The 27,556-nt window shown below is 36.5% G+C and overlaps 2 protein-coding genes across 2 annotated transcripts in view; both read right to left on the reverse strand.

Annotated features, from left to right (window-relative positions):
- The window catches only part of LOC110823032 (Zinc finger C-x8-C-x5-C-x3-H type family protein), a 5,944-nt gene extending 522 nt beyond the window's left edge, over nucleotides 1-5,422 (reverse strand). The window contains exons 1-5 of the mRNA XM_022053298.2: nucleotides 4,888-5,422; nucleotides 4,181-4,246; nucleotides 3,379-3,498; nucleotides 2,968-3,240; nucleotides 202-471 (exon numbers count right to left, since the gene is read on the reverse strand). Coding sequence (XP_021908990.1) covers nucleotides 202-471; nucleotides 2,968-3,240; nucleotides 3,379-3,498; nucleotides 4,181-4,246; nucleotides 4,888-5,325 — 1,167 coding nt within the window. The 5' untranslated portion in view covers nucleotides 5,326-5,422. The remainder of the gene's footprint in view (nucleotides 1-201; nucleotides 472-2,967; nucleotides 3,241-3,378; nucleotides 3,499-4,180; nucleotides 4,247-4,887) is intronic.
- Nucleotides 5,423-6,539: 1,117 nt separating this feature from the next.
- REF6 (relative of early flowering 6) lies at nucleotides 6,540-15,247 on the reverse strand. The gene is made up of 7 exons (XM_022053187.2): nucleotides 14,083-15,247; nucleotides 13,031-13,109; nucleotides 12,571-12,638; nucleotides 12,340-12,490; nucleotides 11,494-12,191; nucleotides 9,833-10,456; nucleotides 6,540-8,971 (listed from the first exon to the last, which is right to left on the reverse strand). The coding sequence occupies exons 1-7, from the start codon at nucleotides 14,960-14,962 to the stop codon at nucleotides 6,783-6,785; spliced, it is 4,689 nt and encodes a 1,562-aa protein (XP_021908879.2). The 5' UTR covers nucleotides 14,963-15,247; the 3' UTR covers nucleotides 6,540-6,782.
- Nucleotides 15,248-27,556: the final 12,309 nt, after the last annotated feature.

Genomic DNA, 27,556 nt, shown 5'->3' on the forward strand with positions numbered 1-27,556 from the left:
TAGGTGCGAGTTTTAATTACAACCAAAACCATGCAAATTTGAAGCATAGATCAATACTTGACAGCAGACAAAAACCTATTCTTGAATTACTCAAAGATTTTAAGTGACCTGCAAGCTATTTATCTTTGTTATTGAATAAAAACTATCATAAGTTCATGTATCCACTGCACACAGCATAACCTAGAAGAATATTGAACTTACAGGTCTTAGGGGCAGGCCTTTGTCACTAAGAGCACATGAAGGTGTTTTCACTGTTCTGTTCTTTGGATGATGATATTTGCAATTGGATTTGAACTTGCAGTCACCAGTTTTTAAAAAATAACTGCATTCCGGTTGGCCAGGTCGCTCGGGGAATTCATCAACTAACTTCTGTGGCTGATGATGTGTGTAAACACTGGCTTCAGTTGTTGGATTGTTCATAAGATATGCTGTTGGCGGATGCATGCTCCGCTCTGGTGGATATACAGGAGCCTTAACAAGCAAAGAGAAAAAAAAAGAAGAGAAAAGAAGAATATCAGTCAGGAAAGCAACATGATTATAAGCTGTTACAAGTATTAGTATAAGTTTGTAAAGGCCTTTAATCTGCTCTGACAAAGTTGTGGAATAACAAAATAAGCCAAGTATAAAAAGAACACCAGGCATTTACTTGTAATGAAAGCATCAGGACAAAACTAGAGTTCTGTGAAAGATTTTGAGTTTTTTACTTTCCAATTATATTATATCTTAGAAACTGCTTATTGTTAGGTCTTTGTTGTTTACGAACTCTATTCTATTGTGTTAGGTGTACTTCTGTCCCATTCCTTTTGCAACTATTAACCAAATTAAATATTCTAGTCTGTAAATGGAGAGACTTTGTACTATATGATCCAGTTTTTTCCAACTAAATTTCTAGAGAGATTTGTTCTCTCTTTCATTCTTCTATTTTATGTACTAGATTAAATAATTATTTGAACATCTAGTGCCTATTTTCTCTAAAAATATATCCCATTGCATCAACTTGGCATTAGAATCAGGTTAAGCATCTGGTTCGACAACAAAAGTATTCTGAGAAAGAGTCTCTAAGGTAACCCTAGACAACAGAAAGAACATCCAGAAGTCCAAATTTAGGCATAAGACAAGCATGATAAAAGCAGAGAGGTGTTGAAGATGACTCGGTTATAGTTTTTAAAGATTTGAGCTTACCAAAATTTATGATGATTGTTTTGAAGATATGGACGAGTCTATGCCAAGATGGTTATCGAAGTACAAAGGAGAAATTTTGAAATTTGTAAAAATCTTTTTTTTAAAATAGGAATCCGTAAATATCTACAGCCAGTGTAAATTGCAAAAACACAATTCCTCATAAATAAGAAGATTCTATGGCAAAGGAAATCATTCTCAGAAGACGCAAAGCTACTTGAATGCTATGATGGCAATCATAGCTAAGCTTCTTAGACGTACAATAGAAAATTTTGCCTACAAAAAAGCAATGTTCTTTTAGTCTATTTGGAGAAAAAATTTTTAAAAAAAAATAGTGGAGGATTATTTTGCAATCTATTTGATCATGGTGAAGTTAAACTTGAGGACAAGTCTCTCTCAAGCTCAAGAGAACTCTTTTCTTTTTCTTGAAATACAAGCTCAAGAGAGTAATGCAGGAACATAGAGACAACTTCAACTTTATTTCTTTTTTTTTTTTTTCAGTTTTTCTTCAATGATCAGCGTTATTTTAGTAATTTTGTCAATTTCCAGCTTAAATTGTTTCAAGTGTTTATTAGTGTTTAAGGTTTTAGCAGTATTTTAGGAAGGACAGCATTCTAACAACTCTTTTATGTTGCATGATAACAGCACAACCTTCTAACAACCACAAATTCCAAAATAAGCCTCATTCCTAATAGGAAGAGAACTAGTAGAAGTTTATATCTATGTGTGTGTATAAACTCTTGAGTCATGATAAAATCTCGATCAGATATGCTTAAGAGAGTTTCTGTCCAGTTCCTGCACCAACATGAATTTTTAATCCAATGGTTGGATTTTGAAATCCCAAAATTCTCATCCTCAAAATTACACCTCTTTCCCTTTGCCAGTATTACAGTTTGCTAAAACGCGATACCATAAAACAATTGGTTCAGCTGGACATAGTGTTCGAAGCAAGCTGATAAACTTTCACTCAATTGAGGCTTAACTTAACTGAGACGGCTCCTAGTCAATTAACACGAAGGAATCATGAATGGACATCCATACACCAACCCCTCTGTGTTATCCCCTTATGTTTTCAACCTTAATTTCAGTAACTCTGTATGTGTAAGTGCTGTTTCATGGATTCGATGATGTCTTATTAGTAAAATTTATCATCAGCTATCCAGATTTTTTTTTCTCTAGAAGACACTTATTGAGGAATAAATTTGTTTTCTTCTGGTGGGTTTGAGATTCCTAATATATTTGAGAGTCAATCACCATTTGGGGTCAAGAATGCCTGAATAATTTTATTCAATCTATGAAATAGACATGGATTTGTGTTGCCACAAACACATGATAACTGGGGATATCATTTCATCTCTGAAGTAAATAGCGCCTTATATGTCAAGAAAGCTGCTAAAGCTTTTAGGGAAAATAAAAAACAGATATATATGGTTCATTTTTCTTGTCAACTTTGAGGAATATTGTTGTTTTACATGGTTTGACATGAAATTAAGTTTTTCAAAGCTAGTATGTCTTTTGAGAGTTTATTTCTTGGACATATAAAAGAGAGCATAACAAAGTGCGTAAAACTTTTCACAGTAAACAAACATATCAGAACTGAAAAATCATACAAAAATATATTGGGTACAATTCACAATGGGATTCAGGGACCAACAAAAGAAAAAAAGGTTATGGAACATATAAGTCTCAGGAATAATATAGGGGAAATAAAACTAACAAAGAATGTTAATGCCCATTGCCCAGACTAACGAGAATTAAAGTTCAATGATAAAAAGGTGATGAACATACCTGATACCCGTTCCATTCTGGGTTTTGTGATGGAACAGCATGAGTTGGTGAAAAAATCATTGGTATGAAAGGACCAGTTTCATTCAATGGCCTTGGCGATGACCATGATCCTATGCTAACTTGAGACGGAGCTGGTGATGAAACAGATCCGCCGTTATTGTATCCAGAAGGGTCACCTCCTCCTACAGCTGTAGGATCAGGATGATTGAATTTGCAGTTGGCTCCATATTTGCATGAGCCATTACGCATATAATATGGACATTCTTTCTCACCCTGAATCAATTAAGATCCCAATATTGAGGACAATGACAAAGCATGCAATGAAAGATAAATAATTGTAGAAAACAAACAAGGATACATCCAAAGTGGCAGGTTCAGCAAGGCTCAATAAAGTTATCTATGATTAATTACCTGTCGAATAGGCAGGCCAAGAAAGTTCAGCTCTAAAACAGAGGCCACTGAAGTTTTCGCTTTGCTGTGATTATATCTACAAGCTTTTCCATACTTACACCCTCCTGTCCTGAGGTAATACTGCAAAAAACTCAATAGAAAAATTATTAAACCACAAACTGTCATCAGGATCCCAGATTTCCCAAAGTGTTAAAATAAAATAAAATAAAAATTGAGAAGGATTTCACCCTCATCTAAAAGCACATTCTTTGGTATTCTACCATAGAAAATAGATATGGGGAAGAAAAAGAAAAATAAAAAAAAAGGACAGTCAAAATCAAGTAGCAGAGCAGGGGAATTTTTTTATCTATTTATCTGTCTGAGAGACTAATCAATTGAAACCCGTCATATGGAGACTTGTAAGAATAGAGTCATTTATTATTTCCTCAACATCCCGGAAGAACACCTAGCTTCATAGAAAGAGTTAAAGAAAATGCTCAAAAGCAAGCTCATTGAGCATATAATCAACAAACCATTAGAAAATTATAAGAATAGCACAGTACCAAGTAATGATGACTTTGTACTGAAAATTTAATATATAAACAGTGCTTCACAAAGAAGTCAGATTAGATAAATCCATCCTTAATTGCTTTTTGATTCTCCAAGCGTAAACCATCAAAAAACATCATCGAAGTATTTAAAGTTCAGCTAGTAGATAATCAATCAACAGAAGTAGAATAATTAAACCTCAGAGAATTTAGTGGCAAAATGCAACTAAGGTGACACTGTAGATCTCCTAAAAGGGTCATATAAAATATTTAACCTTGCACTCTGTCTGCCCCGGCTTCTCTGCTTGTTCTTCCCCTTCCTTCACCTTCTCCTTAGATACCTTCAGAAACAAAATTTGAAGACACCATAAGACAATAAACAAGTGCACAAAAACATTAAAACCACAAAGTACAATAATCCCAACAAACCGCTACTACAATGATAAAAGATCCAAGTGTCTACTTTTCCGAAACGATAAACCTATTTATACATGTTTTTAGTTGTAAACAAAACTTTCGTTTCTTTCTCCAAATACAACACAGAAGCAACAAAATAATATTATGTGGACCCTATTATTAAAAACACTATTTCAAAAAGGTAAATAAACCAACATTGATAATTATCCATCCGGCACAAAAGAAAATCGCAGAATCATCCACTTATAATTACTTCCGGTCAGAGGTTCAAATAATTGTTATCAGATGACATCCGCAGCAACCGAGTTCCCTTCAAAGAATACAATGTTGCTTTGCCCCTAGTTAGATACAATTAGATAACTGCATCTAATGTAACGGTACTGCGTCTCATAACAAAGACGATGTCATTAGTTTATATTCATCGAGAATAAATGCGCAGAAACTATCCGATGTAAAACTACAGATTCTACTCGCGTCTAGCGGCGATAATGGAATAGGAAAGAATATTAGATTAAAATTCACTCATTCATGCACATATACGTTTCATATAAGAGACGAAAAGCACCTCTTTTTTTCTTCGAACAGGGTGATTAAACTTGCAATTGGCTCCAAATTTGCAACTTCCGGTCTTCATATAAAAGGCGCAGTCCTCGGCTTGGGGTCGCAGAGGATACAAGTATCTTCTCCTCTCATTCATCTTATCAACGTCACCACCTTCACCGGCGATCGCAGTTTCATCCTCATCTCCATTATCATTTTTGTCGCTCTCTTCGCTCTTCGAATCCTCCTCCTCTTCATCGTTCGAATCGCGTCCATCAGGCTGCTCATCTGCAGGCTCCTTAAAGTCTAGGTCTTGAAGCTGCTGGACTAGCTGCAGCGTGGGCTCATCTTCGGCCGCGTTATGGGGATCAGGAGGTGGGGGATCGAGATCGGAATTGGAAGTGGAAGATTGGTTCCTTTTATAGGGGTCTGAAACCGGGGGTTGGTCAGATTGATCCGTCATGTCTGCACATTTCAAACCCTAATTATGCAGGGAAAGGGGGGAAAGACGGAGAGAGAGAAGGGGGAGAAAAGGGAAGATTAAAAAAAGAAAGGAAAAAAAAAAAAAAAAAAGGAGTCTTTTATATATTAATGGGAATGGGGTATAATTTACTCCTGCCTTTCTGCAAGATCACTTTTTTCTTGCCCCCCAAAAAAGAAAAGTGAATAGCTTTTTTATCTGCAGCTCTGAACGAGTAAGAACAAGGGTTCATTAAATTTTTACAAATAAATATAATCTCACTTAATTTATAAAATTAGTATTAATTAAAAATTTACTGATTGACTGTTACTGTTAATATAATCACAACAGTAAGATGATTGATATCTTATTTTTAATTAGGTCAAGGCATGGATGCCTTGTAGAGTGTTTTTCCCAGTGACAAAAGCATGAAAATAGTAAAAAGAAAATGTTGTTTCAGGTGCATATTTATACATATATAAATACATTAATATGTTGAAAAAGTTTTTTACTAACTGCAATTTGTGTAAGATTCAATAAATTTACTTATTGTTAATAAATAGAATAAAGTAATGGTAATTATCAATTTATTAATAACCTTTAAAAACAGTTACGGTAAATTTATTAATTCACAAATTTAATTGTGAAAACTTCACTCAAAGAAAATGGCTTAGTTTAGAATTAGGTTAAATTCAGTAAAATATTAATTAAAGATCCAAAGAAATTACCCAACTTAACGAAGCAAATTACTGTTTTACTGAATTGACAAAATTAGTACTCTTCCGTTTAATTACTTCACTACTGTGGTTCAAACAAAAGAAAATTACAAAAACATATAACTACAGTTCTTAAGAACTGGTTTTTGATATTTATACCAAAACATTATTTGTCAAATTTTACAAAACTATAACTCACATCAAATTTTAACTAACTATTAATCTATCACGGAAAAAACAAACATACCCTTTTAACATGTCAAAACTGTTCTCATTTCTGAAACAAGCATGACATGGCGGACATGGGCGGAAACTGTTGATTTTACCTGCTTCAAAAACAAAATAGGTGATGCATAAAAAATATTATTTCATCTTTTATTTAATATACCAAAAACTAAATAAGCTCTTATTTGTAAAACTGTCATAAAAAACCTTCAGGATCAATAACATTTTTCTTTTCTTTCAAAATAATTTTAAAAAAAAAAATTCAGATTCATTGCAAAAGACAGAACAACATAAATTGCTTGATTTCACAGGTGATATCCAGTGCAGAAGAATCTGTTTCAAGGTCCAAGAACAAATGCTCTAGTAGCAGTAAATGAGGGAGACCAATGACGCCCCACCAGCACCAATAGATAAAATTACAGGACACTCTAACCCTATCCTTAAAACTAAACCTACCTCTATCCCTCCTAATTTAACACCAGATTCATTAGCAATGTTAAAATACTACTCTCCCTTAATTTATCCCCTGGCCTTCTTTGCTGAATGCCCCGTCTTCCGTTTGTGACGGCTGAAATCTGACACAAATCGGAATGTCTGCCCACAGCCTGCTTCAGCACACACGTAAGGGCGAGCACCAGTGTGAACCCTTATGTGCTCTGTCCGAGCCCATGCCCACTTGAATGTCATCTTGCAGCCTTTCCAAGGGCACTTCAGGGGGCGGTCATCCATATGGACTCGACGGTGCTGCACCAGATATTTGTGGGAGAAAAACTTCTTCCCACACCCCTTGACTGGACAGATGTTTCTTTTGTGCAGGACAAGCTCCTGTTTTGATACAAAACTCATCGTGCATCCTTCCATATCACACAGGTACTCTGCCTCTTCATCCTTCACTTTGGCATTGCTGCTGCCAGCTGAAGCATTCTTCCCTTTTTTCTTACCAGTTTGCTTCTTTTCTTTTACTTGCACTACTATTTCTTTTGGGGACTTTAAGATCCTTTTCCTAAGTCGCGTGCTAGGTCCGCCTTCTAACTGCTCTTCAACATATGTACTAAACTGTCTGGTATTCTGCCCACTTTTATCATTCTGCTGCCGAGGAGTTTCTTGCTTCTTTTTACGAGAGGTCTGTTGTTTTGCTGGAAGATGTTTCCCTTTCTTCATATGCTGAGGTGTCTCCATTTTCACTTTCTGGATGATCTTAGGCTTCATTTTCTTGCTTCTAAGAGTCCTTCTCCGCCGTTGATGAGAACTATCCTCCAATGAATCATATGATACGCCATCTTCCCTCTCAATATCTTTGGCTTTCTTGCTTCTTTGAGTCCTCTTACCCTGAGGATGACAGTTATCTTCAAGTGAATCATATGAAACTGTATCTTCCCTCTCAATAAACTTAACTTGATTGCCTCTTGGAATCTTTCTAGGCTGCTGATGAGAGTTATCCTCCAGTGAATCATATGAACCTGCATCTTCCCTATTAACAAATTTTGTTTCTTTACTCCTCCGTGTCCTACTACGTTGCTGTTGAGAATGATCCTCAGATGAATCACACGAAACAACACCTTCCATCTCGGTGAGTGTGGTTTGCCTGTTCCCAAGCCCACGCCTATCCAGTTGTAGAGAATCATCCTCCATTGAATCATCTGAAAGAGTGAAGTCCCTCTCCACATATTGAGTTTCCTTGCCCCTAGAAATCCTCTGATAATGATGATGAGAATCATCCACCAAATCATCATCTGACCCTGCATCTTCTCTCTCAATAAACGTGGTTTGCTTGCTTCCAAGAGTTCTTCTCTGCTGCAAAGGAGAATTATCTCCGAGTGAACCAATTGAAATTGCATCATCTGACTCAAAATGTTCTACCCGCTTGCCTCTAAGAATCCGTCTTTGCTTCAGAAGAGAATTATCTTCCAGTGGGTCATCCGACAATGAATCCTCCCTTTCAACAGTTTTAGCTAGCTTTCTTCTAGAAGATCGCCTGTGCCACTGACGAGTGTTCTGCTCCAGTGAATCACATGAAACAGCATCTTCCTTCTCAACATATTTGGTTTGCTTGCTTCTTGAAACTCTCCTATGTTGCTTATAAGAACCATCCTCCAGTGAACCTTCTGGAATTACAGGTTCCGTCTCAATGGGTTTTATCTTCTTCATTGGCACAATTTCTGTTGCCGTCTTTCTCTTCCTACTATACTTTCTTGTCTCTAAGGTGGTTTGTGCCTTGTGAATATTCTCTAGTTTATTCTCAAGATTCTCATCTGCAATTGCCCGGGCATGGAAGCTTCTTTCCTGTTCTTGTTCCTCGAGATCCCGTTGTGCCAAAAATGGATGTACCTGATTTGACATCCAAACTTTGCCGCACCATTTTCCTACAACAACCTTTCTCTGTTTTGCAGGCCTCCTACCATGAGAATTTGATTTTGAGGGCGAGCTAGCTGGAGAACTACGCCCAAATGCACTGTATATAACAGAATTATATGGCATTTGCTTAGTGTACATAGGAGACCGGCTCAGGACAGCACTGTAGAACAGATTGATTCCCAACTTTACAGCCCAGTCTCCATTTCCAGGAATAGCTTCCTCACTATCGAGAGCAGATTGTATCCTTTCCTTATCCTCTCTGGTAGCAACCTGGAATTTTATGTCATTCCAGAGGTAATCAATTCCCAGTTCTTCAGCAACTAACTTTGCTTCAGCCTCTATCCTGGGATACTCTGAAAGCATTTTACATAATGGATTAAGAAAGTCCAAGTGAAAAGGACGAAAAAAGATAATACTAGAACATTGCCACAACCACACTTCCATTAATTTCCAGACTATGCAAAGCAAGCAGATAAATAACCATCTTGAATAAAATATTTTTGGTTGAAGAAAAATTAAGCAATCCATAGATTGTAATGTATTGGAATGATTCCTGTTATGCCATTTTCTAAACAAAATTGCAAATAACTAGTTGCAGTACATGAAGTCTGTTACTACTAAGACTGACACACAAAAAAAAAAAAGAAATCTGTCATTCCTACAGGTAGATAATGCTGTACAAGACTCAAATAACACAAAATTAATTCAATCAGATGCACTCTGATCAAAGCAACCCCAGCATTTCAATTTGTAATTAATTTTATTTACCATTCATGTTATAATAACTCAAGCTCATATCAAAATTAATATAAGTATGAAGCACACATGAAGGTGGAGCCTAAAATGAAGACAACTTCACACCCACTTCCTCTCACACCAACAAGATTATTTTATTCAACATATGAATGCTATCATCCAATAATCAACAATTTTAACAACATAGAAGAGATAATTAAACCATAAACCAGTAGGAGATCTGTTCTTCAAGCTCCCTTGTCCAAGAGGTTAGAATTTATCCACTACTAATGGACAATGAAAAATAATGTGGCAAAGAATATTCAATTGCAACCACAATTTGATTATTCTATTCTCTCTACAACCAGTTAAAACAAGGAACATGGTGTTATTCAAAAGAATTACAAAGAGAAAATCAGGACAGAGTTAGTCATTTTAAATATGAAATTACTGGCAACTGGGAACTAATTCATGCATACCAGGATGGCAAAGGAGCATGATATGCACTCCACCTATTGGACGAAGTTGCTTCTCTACTTCCACAGCATGCTCAAGACAGAAGACATGCAACCGGGAAGAATCTTCATCGGATTTTTGAGCATATGGCATATCTGCTTTCTCAACTGGCATTATCATTCTGCTAAACCTTGTCTTCTCAGCAACAAAGGAAACTGGAGAACAGTTGGAAGTAGCATTTGATGCCATGACCAGCTCTTTTGAGGCACTGTCCAAGCTATTTGATCTTGACGATGTAAGATTATCAGTTTCAAACTCAGAGTTGTCAAAAGTTTGATCACTTCTAGACTTGAAATTAGATCTTGTATATCCAGGTTCCTCATAGCAATCAATATTTCGGAGAGAAGTTTCATCCCCGCTATTTTCTCTTAACAATAAGGGACTCCGAGCTTCAGTTGCATGATGATCTTCATCAGAGTCAGAAGAATCTCCATAAGTCGAAGCTAACAAGCCAAGAGCAGAGGTCTCTCCCCGCATTTGGGTATCTGAAACCCCTTCATTAGCTTGATTTACCATCTCAATTTGGTAATCCACAGATTGAACAGGAACATCAAACAGACCATCCTGACTGCTCTTTTCTGTCCATCCTGTATATTGAGTAAATATATGCAAGTGTTTAGATAAAATCAACATTAGATACAACTGGAACCACATTTTGAATTCCCCTAAACAAAGGATTTGCAGCGGGAAAGGACAAAGAATGTTAGGCTCATTGAAATTTTTCATCAATTCAAGAATGGTTAAAATGAACAAGTCAATGCAACAGAATTGCAACAAAATATGTATCAAAAGTTCTTATCTTCTATTACAAGAAGGAAAAGGAAATTAGGAATCTTTCCAAAATAATGGTTTATAGACATATTATAGCTATCATTCCATAGAGAAGTATTTCATTCCAACAGTTATGACAAACAAAATAACAAATTTTTGCATGATTTCACTGCTTTGTTTTTATGTAAGACCATGTGCGTTCTTTTCTTTCTCACCCCTGTTAACATAAAATCCCAAACATTTTCTTCTTGTGGAAATATAAAAGTTACAAAATGTATAAAGAGCAGGAGAGGACTAAAACTGGAGCAAACTAAGACAGAAAAGTAGATGTTCCTTTAAAAGAAAGCAAGGCAAAAAAAAACCTACTTCAGGAAATGTCCCCACAACAAAAACATGCAAAGAGAAAGAGAAAACAATACTCTTAAAGGTAGAATATGTGCTTCTCTGAAACGAAGCAACCAGAACCAAATACAGGAAAAGGACTCAAAACCTAGTTCATTAGCCCACCCCCAACATACAATGTAGCATGAAAAAACTTTAATCAGCCAATAAAATGAGAAAATCAACTCCAAGATAATGACTTAGTAGTTGTACGTGACAACAATAAACTCTAACCAAATTGAGTCTGCAAGCAAATTGAGTGACATAGTATTGCGATCTTGAGTTAGAGACAAATATGAAAGGTTCAAATTAGAGGTATTGCTCAATGAGGAAACATAAAACACTTGTGAGACACCCATAACATAGGCACTGGGTCTTGCTTATGCAAAGATAGAAATTATGTTCCAAAAGAAAGGTGAGATCATGTAATAAAGGTAGGCCAAATAACAAGAATTTTCCATATGAAACCTACTTGTACGAGAGCGAGGCTCAGAAATAATTGTATCCCTGCTAGCAAGGGTGAAACCTTCACTTGTCACTCCAGAGCTAACAGTCCAATCATTAAAGAAGCTACAGTCAGCTGACATAAGGTATCTAGCAGCTGCTTCTCTTGGTTGAACGACAGCAACACATGCAAAGCTCAAAATTCCACACGTGACGCATGAAAACAGCCTCTGATCTGATAAACCATCTCCTTGAACACTACTTTCTCTTTCAGTATCTTTGCTCAAAGACTGAGAAGCTAGAGTGCCTATATTTTTATTTTCACTTAATGAAGGAATCATGCTTCGTTCGCAAATAGAAACAAATTTCCCTTTCACAGAATAGAAACCTTTCACTGGCTTCATTCCATCACTGCTGCCTAGCACATCATTGCCAGAATCTAAGCCTTTAGAGGATTTGATCACATCACTGTAACTGCATGCACCGAGGGGCATCCTGGGGTGTGCTCTCAATTGGGATCCAACCCGTAAATCTGAACAAACAGAAATGTCTGAAGAGCCTTCAGGAAGTAATATTGCTGAAGACCCTTTTCCAAGAAAATGAAGAAGGTCATTGTTCTGTATCACATTCTGCACAAATAATTCTTTAACCAATGTTTCTCCTTCACCCTTCTTCTTATCTTTTAGTCTAGAACTTCGTGGCTTAGCACTAACATTCATAGGTATCCTGCAAGAAGAACACAAGTTGAAATAATCAGGGGGTCCATGAATTACAACAGTTTCTACACATAAACTTTGCTAAGAAGCAAGCTATATGAGTTCATAATGCATTTGCGGAAGCCAGAATGTAAGATACACATGGTGATTGGATATACCTTGAACATAATGCAAGTGCGAGATCATAAAGCAGCTGGAAATGTGATACCATGGGAGGATAATTGATTGAAGCTCTTCGAATAGCAGCATCTTTAGCAACCCTCAGCCATTCAGGAGTTGCAATATTAGCTGCCTCTCCACAATTGAAGCCTATCATTGAAGTCAGAGGATAACGTAAAATTATACTTTGATATAACACAATTATAGATTGAAACTCAGAGGTGTCTCACCATGACTAAATCCGGAATGATAAGCTCTTGGAAAAGTAACTACAAATTCCCCAGCATTTTGCACTAACCTGGTAGGAAAAAGCTTAAATATAAGAAACGGAAATATGACTCAATCAACAATTCCAAATGAGAATATTCACTTGCAAGAACAATTTCAACAGGAAACCATGGATTCCTTAATTCCTCAAAAGGGGATCAAAGCTCAATTTAAACTCAATTCAAGAATATAGATATCCCATGATCACTTATCTTACAATTTCTAACATCTACTACCTATCAGGTCCCTTCACTTATTTTTCTTTTGGCAACACAAGTCGGTCAGTCAAAATTACTTCATAGTGAAGTATACAAATATAATAGCATCTTAAAATCATCTTTTCCAGCACATGCTTTGAATGCAACAAAAGGATCATGAAAAAAAAATAAATAAATAAAAGAAGAATGAAGAGAAATATTTCACCTGCAACATGGAACCCCTGCACTAACAAATACTTCGGGTGACATCACCGTGGTCTTCTCACCAAGAGTAGCAAAAGTTACTGATTGAAAACAAAAAAAAAAATCTCCTGTTACTTTCAGCAAACCAAAATAGCAGCAATAGGTGGTCAAACAATGAAGAAAGTCAAAAATCAACAAATCCCTGGCCCTTTGTTCTCCATTTGTAAAGCAAATAAACCCACATATGTGCAGGGGATTGTAACCCAAACCTCTGTGTACCACCAATTTCACGGAAGGAGAGACCATAGGACAGGAAAAACATTTATTATAGTTCACATAATCCCAGGAGAAAGCTCCTTGCCCCTCGGGCCATAAACCAAAATCTCATGCCTTAAGTCTAAGTAATTTTGTAGTTATCAATAACTAAAAAGCAATCACAATTGTGGCTAGTGAAAGGTCGTGTTTCCAATCCTGACAAACAAGGTTATATTGTCCAAGCTTTGATCATTTGGTCAAGTACGAAAGAACCAGTAATGCAGAAAATCCAAGCAAAAATCTGAGGCAACAAGAAAGTGTCAATGTGAGAGTGCAAGGAAGAAATTTATTCCTTAAATTGCTGCAATACTGCCACAAGAACCATCCCAGTTAGTTTCCTAAAACCAAAAGAAAAAGAAGCGCCCAAGTTTGGTAGAACAAGCTATACTTCTGTTGTACTTAACAGCATGTTTCAGTCCAGCTATATTTTGTTCAATCAAAGCTGTCAAGGCAGACAGTAAGACAATACATATCCACAACAAAGTATATTCAATGAGTACTATAAATTCTCACCAATAATATTCAATTAACTAACCTAGGAACTTAACAGTTTTACTCTCAATATTAATTCTCTCAATCCTCTATGCTAATTAATGGCGTCTATTGAACCTAAGATTAGCATCACAAGAAAGCAAAGACTGATCATATTTGAGCCCAAACAATTGAAGCTGAAGAAAACTAGGAACTGCAACATCTAGCAACAGAAACAGGGGATACTAAATTCTCAGCTTCCCATTTAAACATGGCCCAAAATCTCACCGAGAGGGTTAACCTCTCCTCCATATCCATGGACTCTGACCACCTCCTCGAATGCAACGGCAGCATCCCTCGGCACCCCATACCAGGTCTTCCCAGCTCCCATATGCAGGTAATTCAAACTGTGGAGGTCATGATCCTCCACATGCCAAGCAAACCAACTGAACATCATAGCAATATACACCATGGGCGACGTAACTCCTGGAATCTCTTCCTTCATGAACCTTAACAATGAGCCTTCTGCCCTGGAGACCCCCCTCATGTTCCACGCAGTCTCACCCACCGTCACCCCTTCCCCTGCCTCTCTACCACCAACACCAACGCTCTTCTTCCCAGTCACCGGCACAAAAGCAGAGCCGGGCATGTCGTTGGCGTACTCTATCGAAAAGGGTTTATCCACAGTGGCCTTCCAGTAGAGGGTTTCAACTTCCAACGGCGAAAGTGAACCTTTTTTCCCACATTTCTTCAAGTAAGTCTTCTCAAAACTCTTAGCTTTAGCTTCGAATTCGGGAAAAGAGTAGTATTCCCCACTCTGCCACACTGGCTTCTGCACGGGTCGGGGCTTCCTGGGACAGAATCCGATCTGCTGCTGGCGCGTGGTGAATGTAGGCAAGGGCTTGGAGGTGGCAGCGCCAGCAGAGGCAGCTCGGGCGGCGAGCGAGCGATTGAGGTTGGTAATTGCGGATTTCTTCGGTGCTGGAGGAACTGGAGGCACGATTTTGCAGATTCCATATTTAGAAGCCTCCTTCTCGATCTTGAAAATGTAGGCAATTGGATCTTGAAACTCAGCAAAGGTAGGGTGGAATTCCGGTGCTAAAGGTAAGGATTTGAGCCATGGAAACACTTCTTGAGTTGGGTCAGAGGATAAAGTAGAAGCTGCCATTAATAGAAGGTGGGGAAATTATGGGTTTATAAGATAAAAAAAACAGAAAAAATCATCGAAAATCCATTGTAGAGTGGAGAAGACGAGAAGCAGAAGCAGAGAAAGAAGCTGTTCAGATTCTGTACTCCATTTTTATGAGTAATTTATTTTGGAGGATGGTTTTTATTTTGTGTTTTTCTTTTTTTTATTTTCCTCTGTTTTTGGTGTCTTCTTACAGAGGAGAAAAGAAACGGTGAAAAAATTGAAAATGGGTTTTGGGTGTGGGAGGCAGAGCAAGCGAGGGCATATAAATCCACTACAGTATATGTATATATGAGTGGGATGTGAGTTTAGTGGGGTTTTATTTTGGGTTTGGAGGGCAATTTATGAAAACCACACTACGTTTCCTTTTATTTACAATCTTACCATTCTCGTCTCTTTTTTTTCCAATATCTATTTATTTTATTTCATTTATGATCATCCAGCCACCGATGGAAATCAACTAATTCTTTTTAAATTTTATTATAAAATCTATTTACTAAAATTATATTTATTTGTTTTCAAAATAAATCACTAACATAATATTTATTTATTATTCATTTAAAATTTCTTATTTTTTATTAAAAAATAAATAAAACAAATAATATTTAAATACGAATTTTATTTTTTATTTTTACCTTGATTTTGACCAAAATTTAGATTAAATTTTCACGAGAAAATTAATTATAAAAATATAGTTTAATTCAAATTTAAATACCATATAATATGTCAACCTTTTTTTAAATTTTTTTCTAACGTATGAACGTGTCACGCGATTATTAAATTTATCAACTAATAAATTTTACTATCATCTCAACTAACAATAAAAATTAATTAATTCTTCTTAATAAAATTTATTTATTAAAATAATATTTATTTACATCATTTTATTTTTTATTTAAAAACTCCTATATTTTCATAAAAAATAAATAAACGCTATTTACATGGCTTCAAAGCCAGCGAATTTTGTTTTTGATTTTGACCGTGACCCAAGTCAAACTTTCACTCACAAGTAAATTAATTATAAAATATAATCACATCAAATGTCAACGTTATTTTTTTTTTATTATTTTTTACTTATTTCTAACACATGAAAGTGTCACAAAATAATTGAATTTATTAAAAAATTACAATAGCCAGCAATGGAAATTAACCAATTCTCCTTAAAATTTATTATCAAATCTATTGACTAAAATAATATTTATTTGCTTTCAAAATAAATCACTAAAATAATGTATATTTATATCATTTTATTTTCCATTTAGAAGCTCTTATTTTTTCACAAAAAATAAATAAATAAATGCTACTTGGATTTGATTCAAAGTCAAGTGAATTTTATTTTTGATTTTCACTTTGAATTTGACTATGATCTAGGTCAAATTTTTGCTCACGAATAAACTAATCATAAAATATAGTTTAATTCGAATCTAACCACTGTATGACATGTCAATATTCTTTCTGACTTACTTTTAATGCAGTAATTTAAATTAATTTATAAATATAATTTTTGAATTTTTTAAATTTTAATTTAATATAAAAATGAAGAAAAATAAGAGACGGATGAAATTAAAAATAATTTTAAGAAAAATGAGTGAAATTTTAGGTTCTGTGTGTATTTTTAAAAGAAAAATCAAAAATTGGAGGTCAAAACGTAATTTAAGAAAGTTGTGTCACGTAGGATGCTCAGTTACCAGTCTCGACAAACCAGAACGTGCCGCATGACAACGGACGCTGATGCAGTGCCGCGCGGGAGGCCTAACGAGCGATCCACGTGCCCGCGATCGGACGACCCAGATGCGTGCACTCTCCAGACGCCATCGGATGGTCAGATTTCAACGCGATCAACGATCCAGATCTACTTTCTATTTAATCGTGATTAGACAGTCCAGATCAAACATGATAGATGACCTAGATTAAAAGGGTTGTGTATAAATAACATTCTTTACACCAAATCTTAACCTTAACTGCCAGACACCCTCGCCGGATAAGAAGACCCAGCCACCAGGAATGAGAGTCGCCGCCATCCCCCGCCATGCCGAAGCCACTTCCGACTGCCAAAAGAGGTAAAAAAAATTTTTCTTTATGTAACACCCAAGTGAAATAAAATTATATTTTATTTTTTTTATTTTTTTTAATTTGATTTTTATGTAATTTATTTTAATTTGATTTAATTTAATGAAAAATAAAAATAATAATAATGATAAAATTGGGTAAAATATTATTTGGATTTAATTGAAATTGATTTTGGGAAAAAGTGGTGAAAATTTGAATTCTGGGGGTGTTTTTAAAAAGAAAATCGGAAACTGGGGGTCAAAACGCAATTTAAAAAAATTTTACCACGTCAGCAGCCACGTCAGCGACCCGATCAGCAGTCCCGGCAAACCAGGACGCGCCGCATGGCAAGAAAACACTGACCAGGGGACGGGCCACGTGGGCGATCTGCGTGCGCGCGATCGGACGGCCCAGATCCGTTCCCGCGCGTACGGACGGACCAGATCAAACGTGCGCACGGACGACCCAGATTCACGAACACGGACGGCCCAAATTCAATCAGGCACAGACGGCCCAGATTGCATCGCGATGGACGGCCCAGATTTAATCCCAATTAAATCGCAATCGAACGGTTCAGATTTAATCTTGATGGACGGTTGAGATTAAAAGGTAAAGGGTATAAATAACCCCACCCACACCTGACCACAAAAACCCTAGCTGCCAGTGCCTCGCCGGAGAAGAAGAACCAGACGCCGGAGGAGCCGGCCGCCGCCACCCGTAGTCACACTGGGGAAGTTTTCGACCGCTGATCGAGGTAAATTTTCTCCCCCTTGCTCGTTTTTCGATGCTGAGTCTGCCTATGGCCAAATTGGAGCCAAACCACCGGCCAAACGACCGAAAATCCTAGCCGAAGCCTAGCGGCGCCGCCGTGCCCCTCCTCGGTTTTTGCCTCCAATGAGGCCCTTCCGGCCTCTGTTCGATGCAATTTTTATATCACTGTAATCACCGTTCTTTTCTCTACAGGCTGATTGGAGCCAAACATCAAAACGCAATTCACGCCGGAGGAGCCGCCGCACCCGAGAGCACCGCCACCGGTAAGTTTCAGTTTTTCGTGATTTTTTGGCCCACTGAGGGCCCTAGGGTTGTTTTATCGCAGGGACCGATGCAAGTGTGGCCGAATTCGGCCGAAAAAGGCCAACCCGAGGCGAATCGCCGCTGCAAGCGGCGACGCCGTCGCCGGAGCACGGCGGAGCCGCCGTGCCGGAATTGCGATATTGGCCGAAAGGGGCCCTAGGTCTGATTTGGGATTTTTTGGGACATGTGCAGGTACCGGTAGTGCATTTCAGTTTTTCAGAAAAAATTCAGAGAAATTAGGGACAGCCTGTAGGCGCACTGTAGAGCCGTATTCAGACCCCAAAACAAGTAAGGACCCCTCACCCTATTTCCTATCACGGTATTAAAGCTAAATAAATAATTAAACTGTATTGTGCGACTTTATAGATGTATAATTGATTAAGGTTGCCAGTGGAGCCCGAGTCTGATACAGTGTTGGTCTGTTATTGTCTGATTTAATTTCTAGTATTAAATGCAGCATGATGTTTGATGTAATTATATTATGGTCTCGTATGCATGAATCATGGTTTCTTTTATTTTGGTTGGTATTATGCTTAACCCGATACTGTGTTGTCTTGTTTGGTGTCGATGACTAGTTTACATGTTTGTGTATGATTGGATAATTGAGACCAAGAAAAAGGGCAAAAAGGTTATGTGAATTGATAAGTAAAAAATGTGGACAGCCTGACTAGATATCCTAGGAGATGGTGGACGGACCGGGTCTGTAGGGAACCCTACTGGGAACGTGGTCTTTCATACCGGACGGGGTATGGAGACCTTATGTGTTTTGGCGCCCATACCGGACGAGGTATGGGGAATGCCCGTTTCACCCTCATACCGGACGGGGTATTGAGGTTCATGGTTTTGGCGCCCATACCGGACGGGGTATGGGGACGGCCCTGGAATCAGGTTATAAATGTTAATAGTTCACGTGTAGAGAGGACCCCCTATGGATCCCTAGGGATACTAGTAGGCTGGTAAAAGAGAAAATCTGTTTCCTGATGATTGAAATATAAAGGTGTGATATATGTTGTGTTATAAAGTGTATATGATTTCATGATATTGTAAAGTTATTATTTTCATATGTTGTTTTCATGGATCTCGCTGAGGTAAGTGGACAGTAAAAGATTTTATTATTGATAAAAGAATTTGTTATAAATTATGCTCCATTAGTCATTTTGTTTTTTACCCACATTTACTTCCGTGGCGGTGATATAGTGTGATGTCTTTACTGGGCTGGTGTAGCTCATTCCTTATTTAACCATTTCAGATCAGAAAGACATTGTTCCCGAGCCCGTTTCGCAGGAAGATGGCGAAGGGGACGCCTAAAGACTCCATAGCTATATTTATAGTTCTTATTTCGAGTATCTCTTTTAGTTAGTTTGTTCTTTCATGTTTTGAGTACGTTTTAGTTATTGTGTAAGGGATGCTAATCAAAATTTTTATTACACTTCCGCATTTGACATTTTTAATACATATAATTCTTTTAAATTTCTGAGGCCGTTACACTTTACTCGGAATTCAATTTTAAACACCCCCATGGCCAAATTGGAGCCAAAAGACCGGTGGATTGGCCGAAAATCATGAGCAAAGCCTGGCAGCGCCGCCGTAGAAAATTTCAAAAACTTCCTCCGATGAGGCCCTTCCCGATTCCCATTCTACGAATTTTTTTCACCGTTGTAATCACCGTTTCCTTCTCTATAGGTTGACCGAAGCAAAACACCCAACCGCAAAAAGTGAACCGACGGAGCTGCCGCACTAACTCCCTCTCCGGTGAATTTCGATTTTTTATTTTTTTTTTGCCAACCTAGGCCCTTTAATGTATTTTTTCGCAGGGATTTATGCAAAACCGGTCAAATTTGGCTGAAAATAGTCAAAAATAGCCAACCCGAGGCAGACTGCCGCCGCTCGCGGCAGCACCGTCGCTGGAGCACAACAGAGCCGCAGTGCCAAAATTTTAAAATTGGCCAAAAAGGGGTTCTAATACTATTTTTGGGTATATTTGTAGGTACTTATAGTGCGTTTTAATCCCCGAAGAAAAAATTCAGGGAATCTGGGGACTGCTGGTAGGTGCAATCAACAAATTTTACTTTTCAGGCATCGAATTGAGTAAAAATCTCTCACCCTATTCTTTATTATGGAATTGAAGTTAAATTAACAATAATACAGTGTTTTATACAATTTAAAAATTATCCATAATTAATTACGAGTTACTAATGGAGGCAGAACCGAAAATTATCTACTATTATTTCTGTTGATTGTTTTTACGATTTAAATGCATGATAGTATCTGATTGATCGATTTTATAACTTTGAATGCATATATTGTTTGTTTTATGGGTTTACGGTTGAATTAGAAAAAATAGAGATTAAAGAAAAACAGAAAATTGTGTGATTAAGTTAATAGATGAAACGACAGCCTTACTGAATATCCTGGGAGATGGTGGACGGACCGGGTGCATAGAAAACTCTACCGTGAATGTTGTTTCATGCTGGGCGGGGTATCGAGGTTTGGTAATTTAGTATTTATACCAGACGGGATATGGGGATGACCCGTTTCACCCTCATATCAGATGGGGTATTGAGATTTAATAGTTTGGCGCTCATACCATACGGGGTATAGGGACGGCTCATTAATTTAAAATGTTAAAGGAAATAGTTCACGCGTTATGGGGACATCCCTATGGACACTCATGGATACCAGTAGGTTGATGAATGATATAATTGTTGTTCAAATCAATTACATATAAAATCATGATATGAATTATGTTATTGTCTCTATAAGTTATTTTGTAAATCTCACTACGGTAGATAGATGGTAAAAAATTTTGTTTATGATAAATGATTTTTTTTAATTAAGAATTCCATTAGTTGTTTTGATTTTTCCATCAACCTTTATTTTTGTATCGGTGAGTAGCATGATATTCTTACTGGGCTAGTGTAGCTCATTCCTTATTTAACTATTTCAGATCAAAAGGATTAGGATCTAGAGTTTAATCCACAAGAAGGTTGCGAGTAGGATACCAGTTTTATTTATTTGTCGTTTATTTCTTTATTTTTTTTTTTGTATTGCCTTCAAAAAGGTAATTCTCGTAATACTATTTGGTACTTTAAGTTATTGTGTAAGGAATGTAAACCCTAAATAATTATTTTGCTTTCGCACTTAATTTATAATTTATTTTCTTTGGAATTCTGGGGTCATTACACCTTAGATTTTATTATAAAATATATTTACTAAATAATGTTTATTTGCTTTTAAAATAAATCACTAAAATAATATATATTCATGTAATTTTATTCTCCATTTAAAAGCTTCTACTTTTTTCACCAAAAAATAAATAAATAAATATAATTTGGATGGACTTCAAAGCTAGCGAATTTTATTTTTGATTTTCACTTCGAAACTTAGTTATAACTCATGTTAAACTTTCACTCACTGAGGAAATTAATTATAAAATATAATTTAATTTAAATTTAACCACCATATATTATGTCAATATTCTTTTTCAATTACTTTTGAGATATGAACATGTTATAATATAATTGGATTTATTAACAAATTATCGTAGGTTTTAATTCTCTATCTGATTTTTTTTTTTTAATGCATATTTAAATTACATGCTCCAATCATTGGGTAAGAGCTTTAGAGCGTGTTTCTTTCATCGCCACCTTCAAATTCAATTGCTAATACTTTGATTCTGCAACTATTTCTTTATTCCTCGACTAGTATTTTTGGTGTAAAGCCTACTTATTGATACCATATTTTATAAAAGCAGCTCAATTTGATTTTTTTTTTTTTGAAAAAAGGAAATATATGGAATTTTATACATACCACATATATGTATATACCATATTCGGTTAAGGAGATTTGTTCTTGATCTACTTGTTTTTTGGGAATAAATTTAATACGGAGGTATAATAATTAACCAGCATGTTTTGTTTAACCATCAACCACTATTACTGTTACATTAAATATTTTCATATTCCATATTTAATTTTTTTAAAGTTATTTAAAATATCACACATTATTTTGATCGCTATGCATTTTTACAACTATCTTATACTATTATTGAACGTTGTCATTAATACTTTGAGTTGTTATTAATGGCTTCAATCATTGTAAGTTATTTTACTATAATTAATTTAGTTTTTTTTTTTGTTAAATTATTAGTGATATAATTTTTTTTAATTTAATTCTAAATCATTATATTTTATATTGATACTCAATTAATCGAATTCAATACTTTTACCATGTTTTTTTTGCTACATATGAACTACTACGTTCATTATTTACTCAATTTTCCCAAATAAAGAATTAATTTCTTAGTTTATATTACTATTATATAGAGCATTATTCAAACATAAAATTAATGAGAGTTAAGGAAGGTTAGTTTGTTCTACCTATTTTTATATAAGACAAAATAGTGCAAAAAGTAGATAATAAAAGACATAATATAATATAATGTTTATTTATGTTAATATAGTATATGCACGTGACAAAAAAAACTTATTTATATCAAAGCCAACATGTTATGTCCCAGAAATATAAAATGTTGAAATCACTTTTATGCAACGAGAGTTTCTCTAAAATGAGGAATGAGTTTACATTCGATATATCTCCCCCCGAGCATGGAAGGAATAAGGGAGATTATAGTTGTAAGAGAAAGACTTCTATTAGCTCATATGTATTTCATTTTAATACATAATATATAAATTCAATTATTATTTGAGTTAGAGCAAAATTATTTTTCCATTTATTATTTTACAATTATTCACTTAATTAATAAAAATAAGTGAAATGATATTGTTAATTTCAGCAATTAAGTGAATGACCAATTAATTTAATATTTTATTTTTTCATCCACTTATAAGGGTTGAAGCCAAATTAAATGACATCTAAAATAATATATAACTGTTATACAAGGAAAAATATCTTGATGGAGTGTGTAATCTTAAAATAAATTATATAATTATTGTATTTTATAGGTATTAAACTATAATAATAGAAATGGTTATCAACACATTCAATTACATTGAATGTGTTTTGGCATCTCCTCTCATCTAAAAAATGAGCACAAATTCCCCTTTAGAATGTGTCTTCAATCAACTAAAGTTACAGAGTTCTTGTGCATAATAATTAGATAGAGAGAAGAAGTGAATCAAAGAATTAAGGATTTTTCCAATGGGTCTCTCAACCATGTTATGTGTAACACCCACGCCCAAAATTTGGCCCAGGATAATTTGATATTAATGAAAAAAAGGTATTATTTTTATGAAAGTTTTGGCAAAAGCGGATTTGAGGATGAGTTTGAAAGCAATTTTGGGAAAAATAGGTAAAATTTTGAGTTCGGTGGGTATTTTTAAAAGAAAAATTAGAAATATAGGGTTAAAATATAAAAAAAAAAATCAGCCACGTGGGACAGGCCAGTTAGCAGCCACAATGAATCAGAGCACACTGCGTGACAAAATACGCTGACATCAGCACCACGTGGGAGGCCACGCGGGCGATCTGTGTGCCCAGCGATTCAATGGTCCAGATTTGATCTCGCACGGATGGACAACTCAGATGCATTCTCTCTTTAGTCGCGATTAGACAAACGAGATCAATCGTGATGAATGAACCAAATTCGCCTGCAATCGGCTTAAATAGGCAACGATCAGACGATTCTCTTCGCTCTATGTTGACGTGAATGAACAGCCCAAATCAATGCAAGATAGGTATTTAAACATCATGTCGAAGGAAAACCCTAACCCTAGCGGCACCTGCCCTCGTCGAAGAAGAAGAACCAGCTACCAGAGAAGGAGACCGACCCCAGTCGTTGCCGCGCCAAAGCCACCGCCGACTGCTAAAAAAGATAAAATTTTTCCTTTCCCACTTGGAATTTGATTTCGAGTCTCTTTGTGGTTATATTGGAGCAAAAGAGATGACGGGTGAGCCAGAAACTACGACCAAAGCCCGATGGAGCCGCTACAGCTGAAACCCTAAAACCCCTCCGATGATCCCTTCTCATTTCTCGTTTCACACAATTTTTTAACCATTGTGTTCACCGTCTTTTTTTGTGCAGGTTAATCGAAGGAGAAACCCCAGCCGCAAAGGAGAACCGACAGAGCCGCCACACTTGGATAACCCCCGTCGGTTGGTTCGATTTTTTTATTTTCTGGCCAACCGAGCCCCCTAACGTATTTTTTTGCAGAGATAAGTGTAAAACCGATCAAAATCAACCAAAAAAAGCTAGGTCGAGGCGAATTGCTACTATGCATAGAGGAGTTGGCGCCGAAGCATGGCGGCGGCACTGTGCTGGAACCCTGAAATCGGTCAGAAAGGGTTTTCAACACTGATTTTTGATTTTTTAGGTATTTTTAGGTACATAACAAGTATTTTTTATTTTCATAAAAAAAATTCAGGAAACTTGAGACCCGTTAGGAGGCGTAATAGATAGCATGGTATTTCAAAACACCGATCCGGGTAAGCATCCCTCACCCTATTCTCTGTTACGATAAATTGAGGATTAATAATCGATAGTTGTGTGTTTTATAAAAAAATTAGAAAAATTCTAAAAATATTACAAATTACTAGCGGAGCTGGGACCAGTAGTTTACATTTGTCATGTTTTTCCTATTTATTTTCTTGTACTGCTTAAATTGCTTACTATTATGTTGTGCATGTTTAATTTAATGGTTTTTATGATCTTCTCGATTATATAGTTTTATTTGGTTCTTCCTGCATTGTTTATCTAGTTATCTGGTTACCTGGTTATTGGTTATGATAAAGTATATTGCTTGCTTAAATGCCGTTTAAGTTGATAAGTGAAAATTAAATAAGACGTTGATATGCTTTGGTGGTTGTTTGAGTGATGAGAATATAAATAAATGAAAGCTTATTGGGCATCCTGGGAAAGGGTGGACGAACTTGGTATATAGGGAACCCTACCGTGGACATTACCTTAGTCAAACGAGACTAAGAAGTTCCATATCAAAAGGGTTTTCGGAGATATATTTCACCCTCATACCGGACGAGGTATCGAGATGATGGTGTTTTTAGCCCGCATTACCTGACAGGGTATGAGGACGGTCGGGTTAATTGTCAGTTTTGATACTGAGTCCACGAATAGAGGGATATCCCTATGGACCCCCAGGAGTCCCAGTAATTAGGTTAAAAAGGAAGGATTACTAATCATATGCATAAAATTGAAATGTCATTTGGTTAATTATCTTGACAGGTTGATTTTAGAAAAAAAAAAACCGTAACGGTAAGTATCAAATAAAAAGTTTTAAAGTTAAATGTATTTATTTAAAACAAGGGCTCCATTAGTTATTTTTTTATTTTTACCAATCTTCGATTTTCTGTATCAATGATTAGTGTGATATTCTTACTTAGTTAGTGTAGCTCACCCTTTTATTAACCATTTCGGATCAAAAAGACCAAGATCCAGATCTTGATCAGTAAAATGGTTGTGAGTACTTCATCTCCCAGACTCCATTCAAGTGCTAGTGGAGGTTAACCTTTAAGATATCTAATTATTTGTTTTTTTTATTATCATTTGTCTTTTTATGAACCAATATAGAAGAAACATTCCTGTAACCTTATTGGGCATCCCAATTTACTATGTAAGGAATGTAAACCCTAACTTTATTATTCGCTTCCATATTTAGAAATACAAATTTATTTCCTTTAAGGTTTCGGAGCTTTATATTTGGTATCAGAGTCACGTTCCTCGGAACTATTTCATACACAAAGACTTAAAAATACCAAATACAAACTATCACTCAACCCGTCCTTGTAAAATACAGGTACAAAGATATGAGGAGAGGAAGGCCCCCACTAAATCGAGTAGCGCAGGATGGTTCACTTCGAGAGGATGTTGATCGACTCTTTGAGATGCTAGAGAGACTCATTTCTACCTAGTAGGCCTGAGAGGAAAGGAGGGAGCTGCCTGAACCTCCCTTGCTGCCACAGTTTGAACTACCCTTGCAGCTAAAAGATTCGGAGCCACCCCGTTACAACTTTGCTCCTCTACCGTGTCATCCAGCACCGCCATAGTATAATTCAGTGCCTCCACCATATCATCCGATACCGTTACATGGCCACCCGGTCCTTTCCTACCACAATATAGGCCTTCTTCCACAAGACCCAGTTCCACCCATGATGGACCCAAGCTACATTGAAAGGTATAAAAGACTAAACTTATCTACTTTTATAGGGGCATCATCTTTCGAAGAGGGTGAGTATTGGTTGACTGAGAATGAGAAGGCCTTCGCAACTTTTGGGGTGGTTCCTGAACAAAAGATTGTACTTGCCACCTACATGCTCGTGGAAGAGGCAGGTCGCTAGTGGCAGCTCAAGCAGACCACCCTGCCCGTTCCAGGCCTTCAATGCAGAGTACCTCCTAGAGTATCTTTGATATTTGAAGAAAATAGAGTTTGCACACGCAGTTCAGTGTGATATAACTGTATCGGAGTATGCTTGAAGGTTCCTAGAGTTAGGCTGACATTCTCTTGAGAGTATGATGGATGAAGGCAGAAAGGAAGGAAGTTTGAGTGGGGCCTCCGTCCTGAGATCAGATAGCAGTTATACCTATTTGAGCTTAGCACCTACTCAGTTATTCTAACCAAGGCACAGCTAGTGGAAAGGAACCTTCGCATCTTTCCTCTAGTAGTGGGGAATCCCAGACCCCCAGTTTCGCACCGCAAACCAGCACCCACCGCACCCATTCAGCAGAACAAAAGGCCTAGGCCAGTGACTCAAGCTTGTTATCAGGCTCTAGTAACAAGACGTAGTAGGACTTGCCAGTATTGTGGCAAGGATCATGGGGACCAAACCTACTATCATCTCAATAATACCTGTGGCATATGTGGGAGTGCCCAACACTACACGAGAGAGTGCCTGCAAAATTAGAATCAAGCCAGACCTCCTATCCAGGACAGAGCTTACAACCTCACTCAGTAGGATACTGAAGCCAACTTTGACGTGATACAGGGTACGTACCCTATCTATAATCACCTTTCACATGTTTTGATTAATACTTTTGCTTTACATTTATTTGTCTCACATGCTTTTGCATAAAACTTGAATGTATTATCTGAGAGACTTGATTCTTATTGTTTGTGTCCACTCCTAGAAGTAGAACAATATTAGGGGAGGTTATATATAAAGCTTGTATCATAGACATAGCAGATAGGAAACTGAGTGTGGACCTGATAGAGATTGACACAGGAAACTTTGATGTAATTCTGGAAATAAATTGGTTAGCAGCATATTACGCCACTGTAGATTATTTTCACAAGAAACTTGTATTCAACATTCCTAACGAAGAGTCATTTACAAGTTAATAAAAATTTTAAATATTATTTTTATGATAATTTTCTATTACATAGTACTTTAACTCGATTGTCTTATCTAGATTAGGTAAACCTAAAAAAAAAATACATTTAAGAGATCCTGGTAGTCTGAGATTTTCTAGATGTGTTTCCT

Source organism: Carica papaya, chromosome 9, assembly GCF_054855325.1.
Source record: "Carica papaya isolate Zhongbai chromosome 9, ASM5485532v1, whole genome shotgun sequence".
Lineage (NCBI taxonomy): Eukaryota > Viridiplantae > Streptophyta > Magnoliopsida > Brassicales > Caricaceae > Carica > Carica papaya.

Coding starts and splice junctions, on each gene's coding strand:
- REF6 (XM_022053187.2), bottom strand. CDS start 14,962: ATGGCAGCTTCTACTTTATCCTCTGACCCAACTCAAGAAGTGTTTCCA. Junction 13,110..14,082: donor AGGAGAGGTTAACCCTCTCG/GTGAGATTTTGG, acceptor GTTTTCAATCAG/TAACTTTTGCTACTCTTGGT. Junction 12,639..13,030: donor GCAGGGGTTCCATGTTGCAG/GTGAAATATTTC, acceptor TTTTCCTACCAG/GTTAGTGCAAAATGCTGGGG.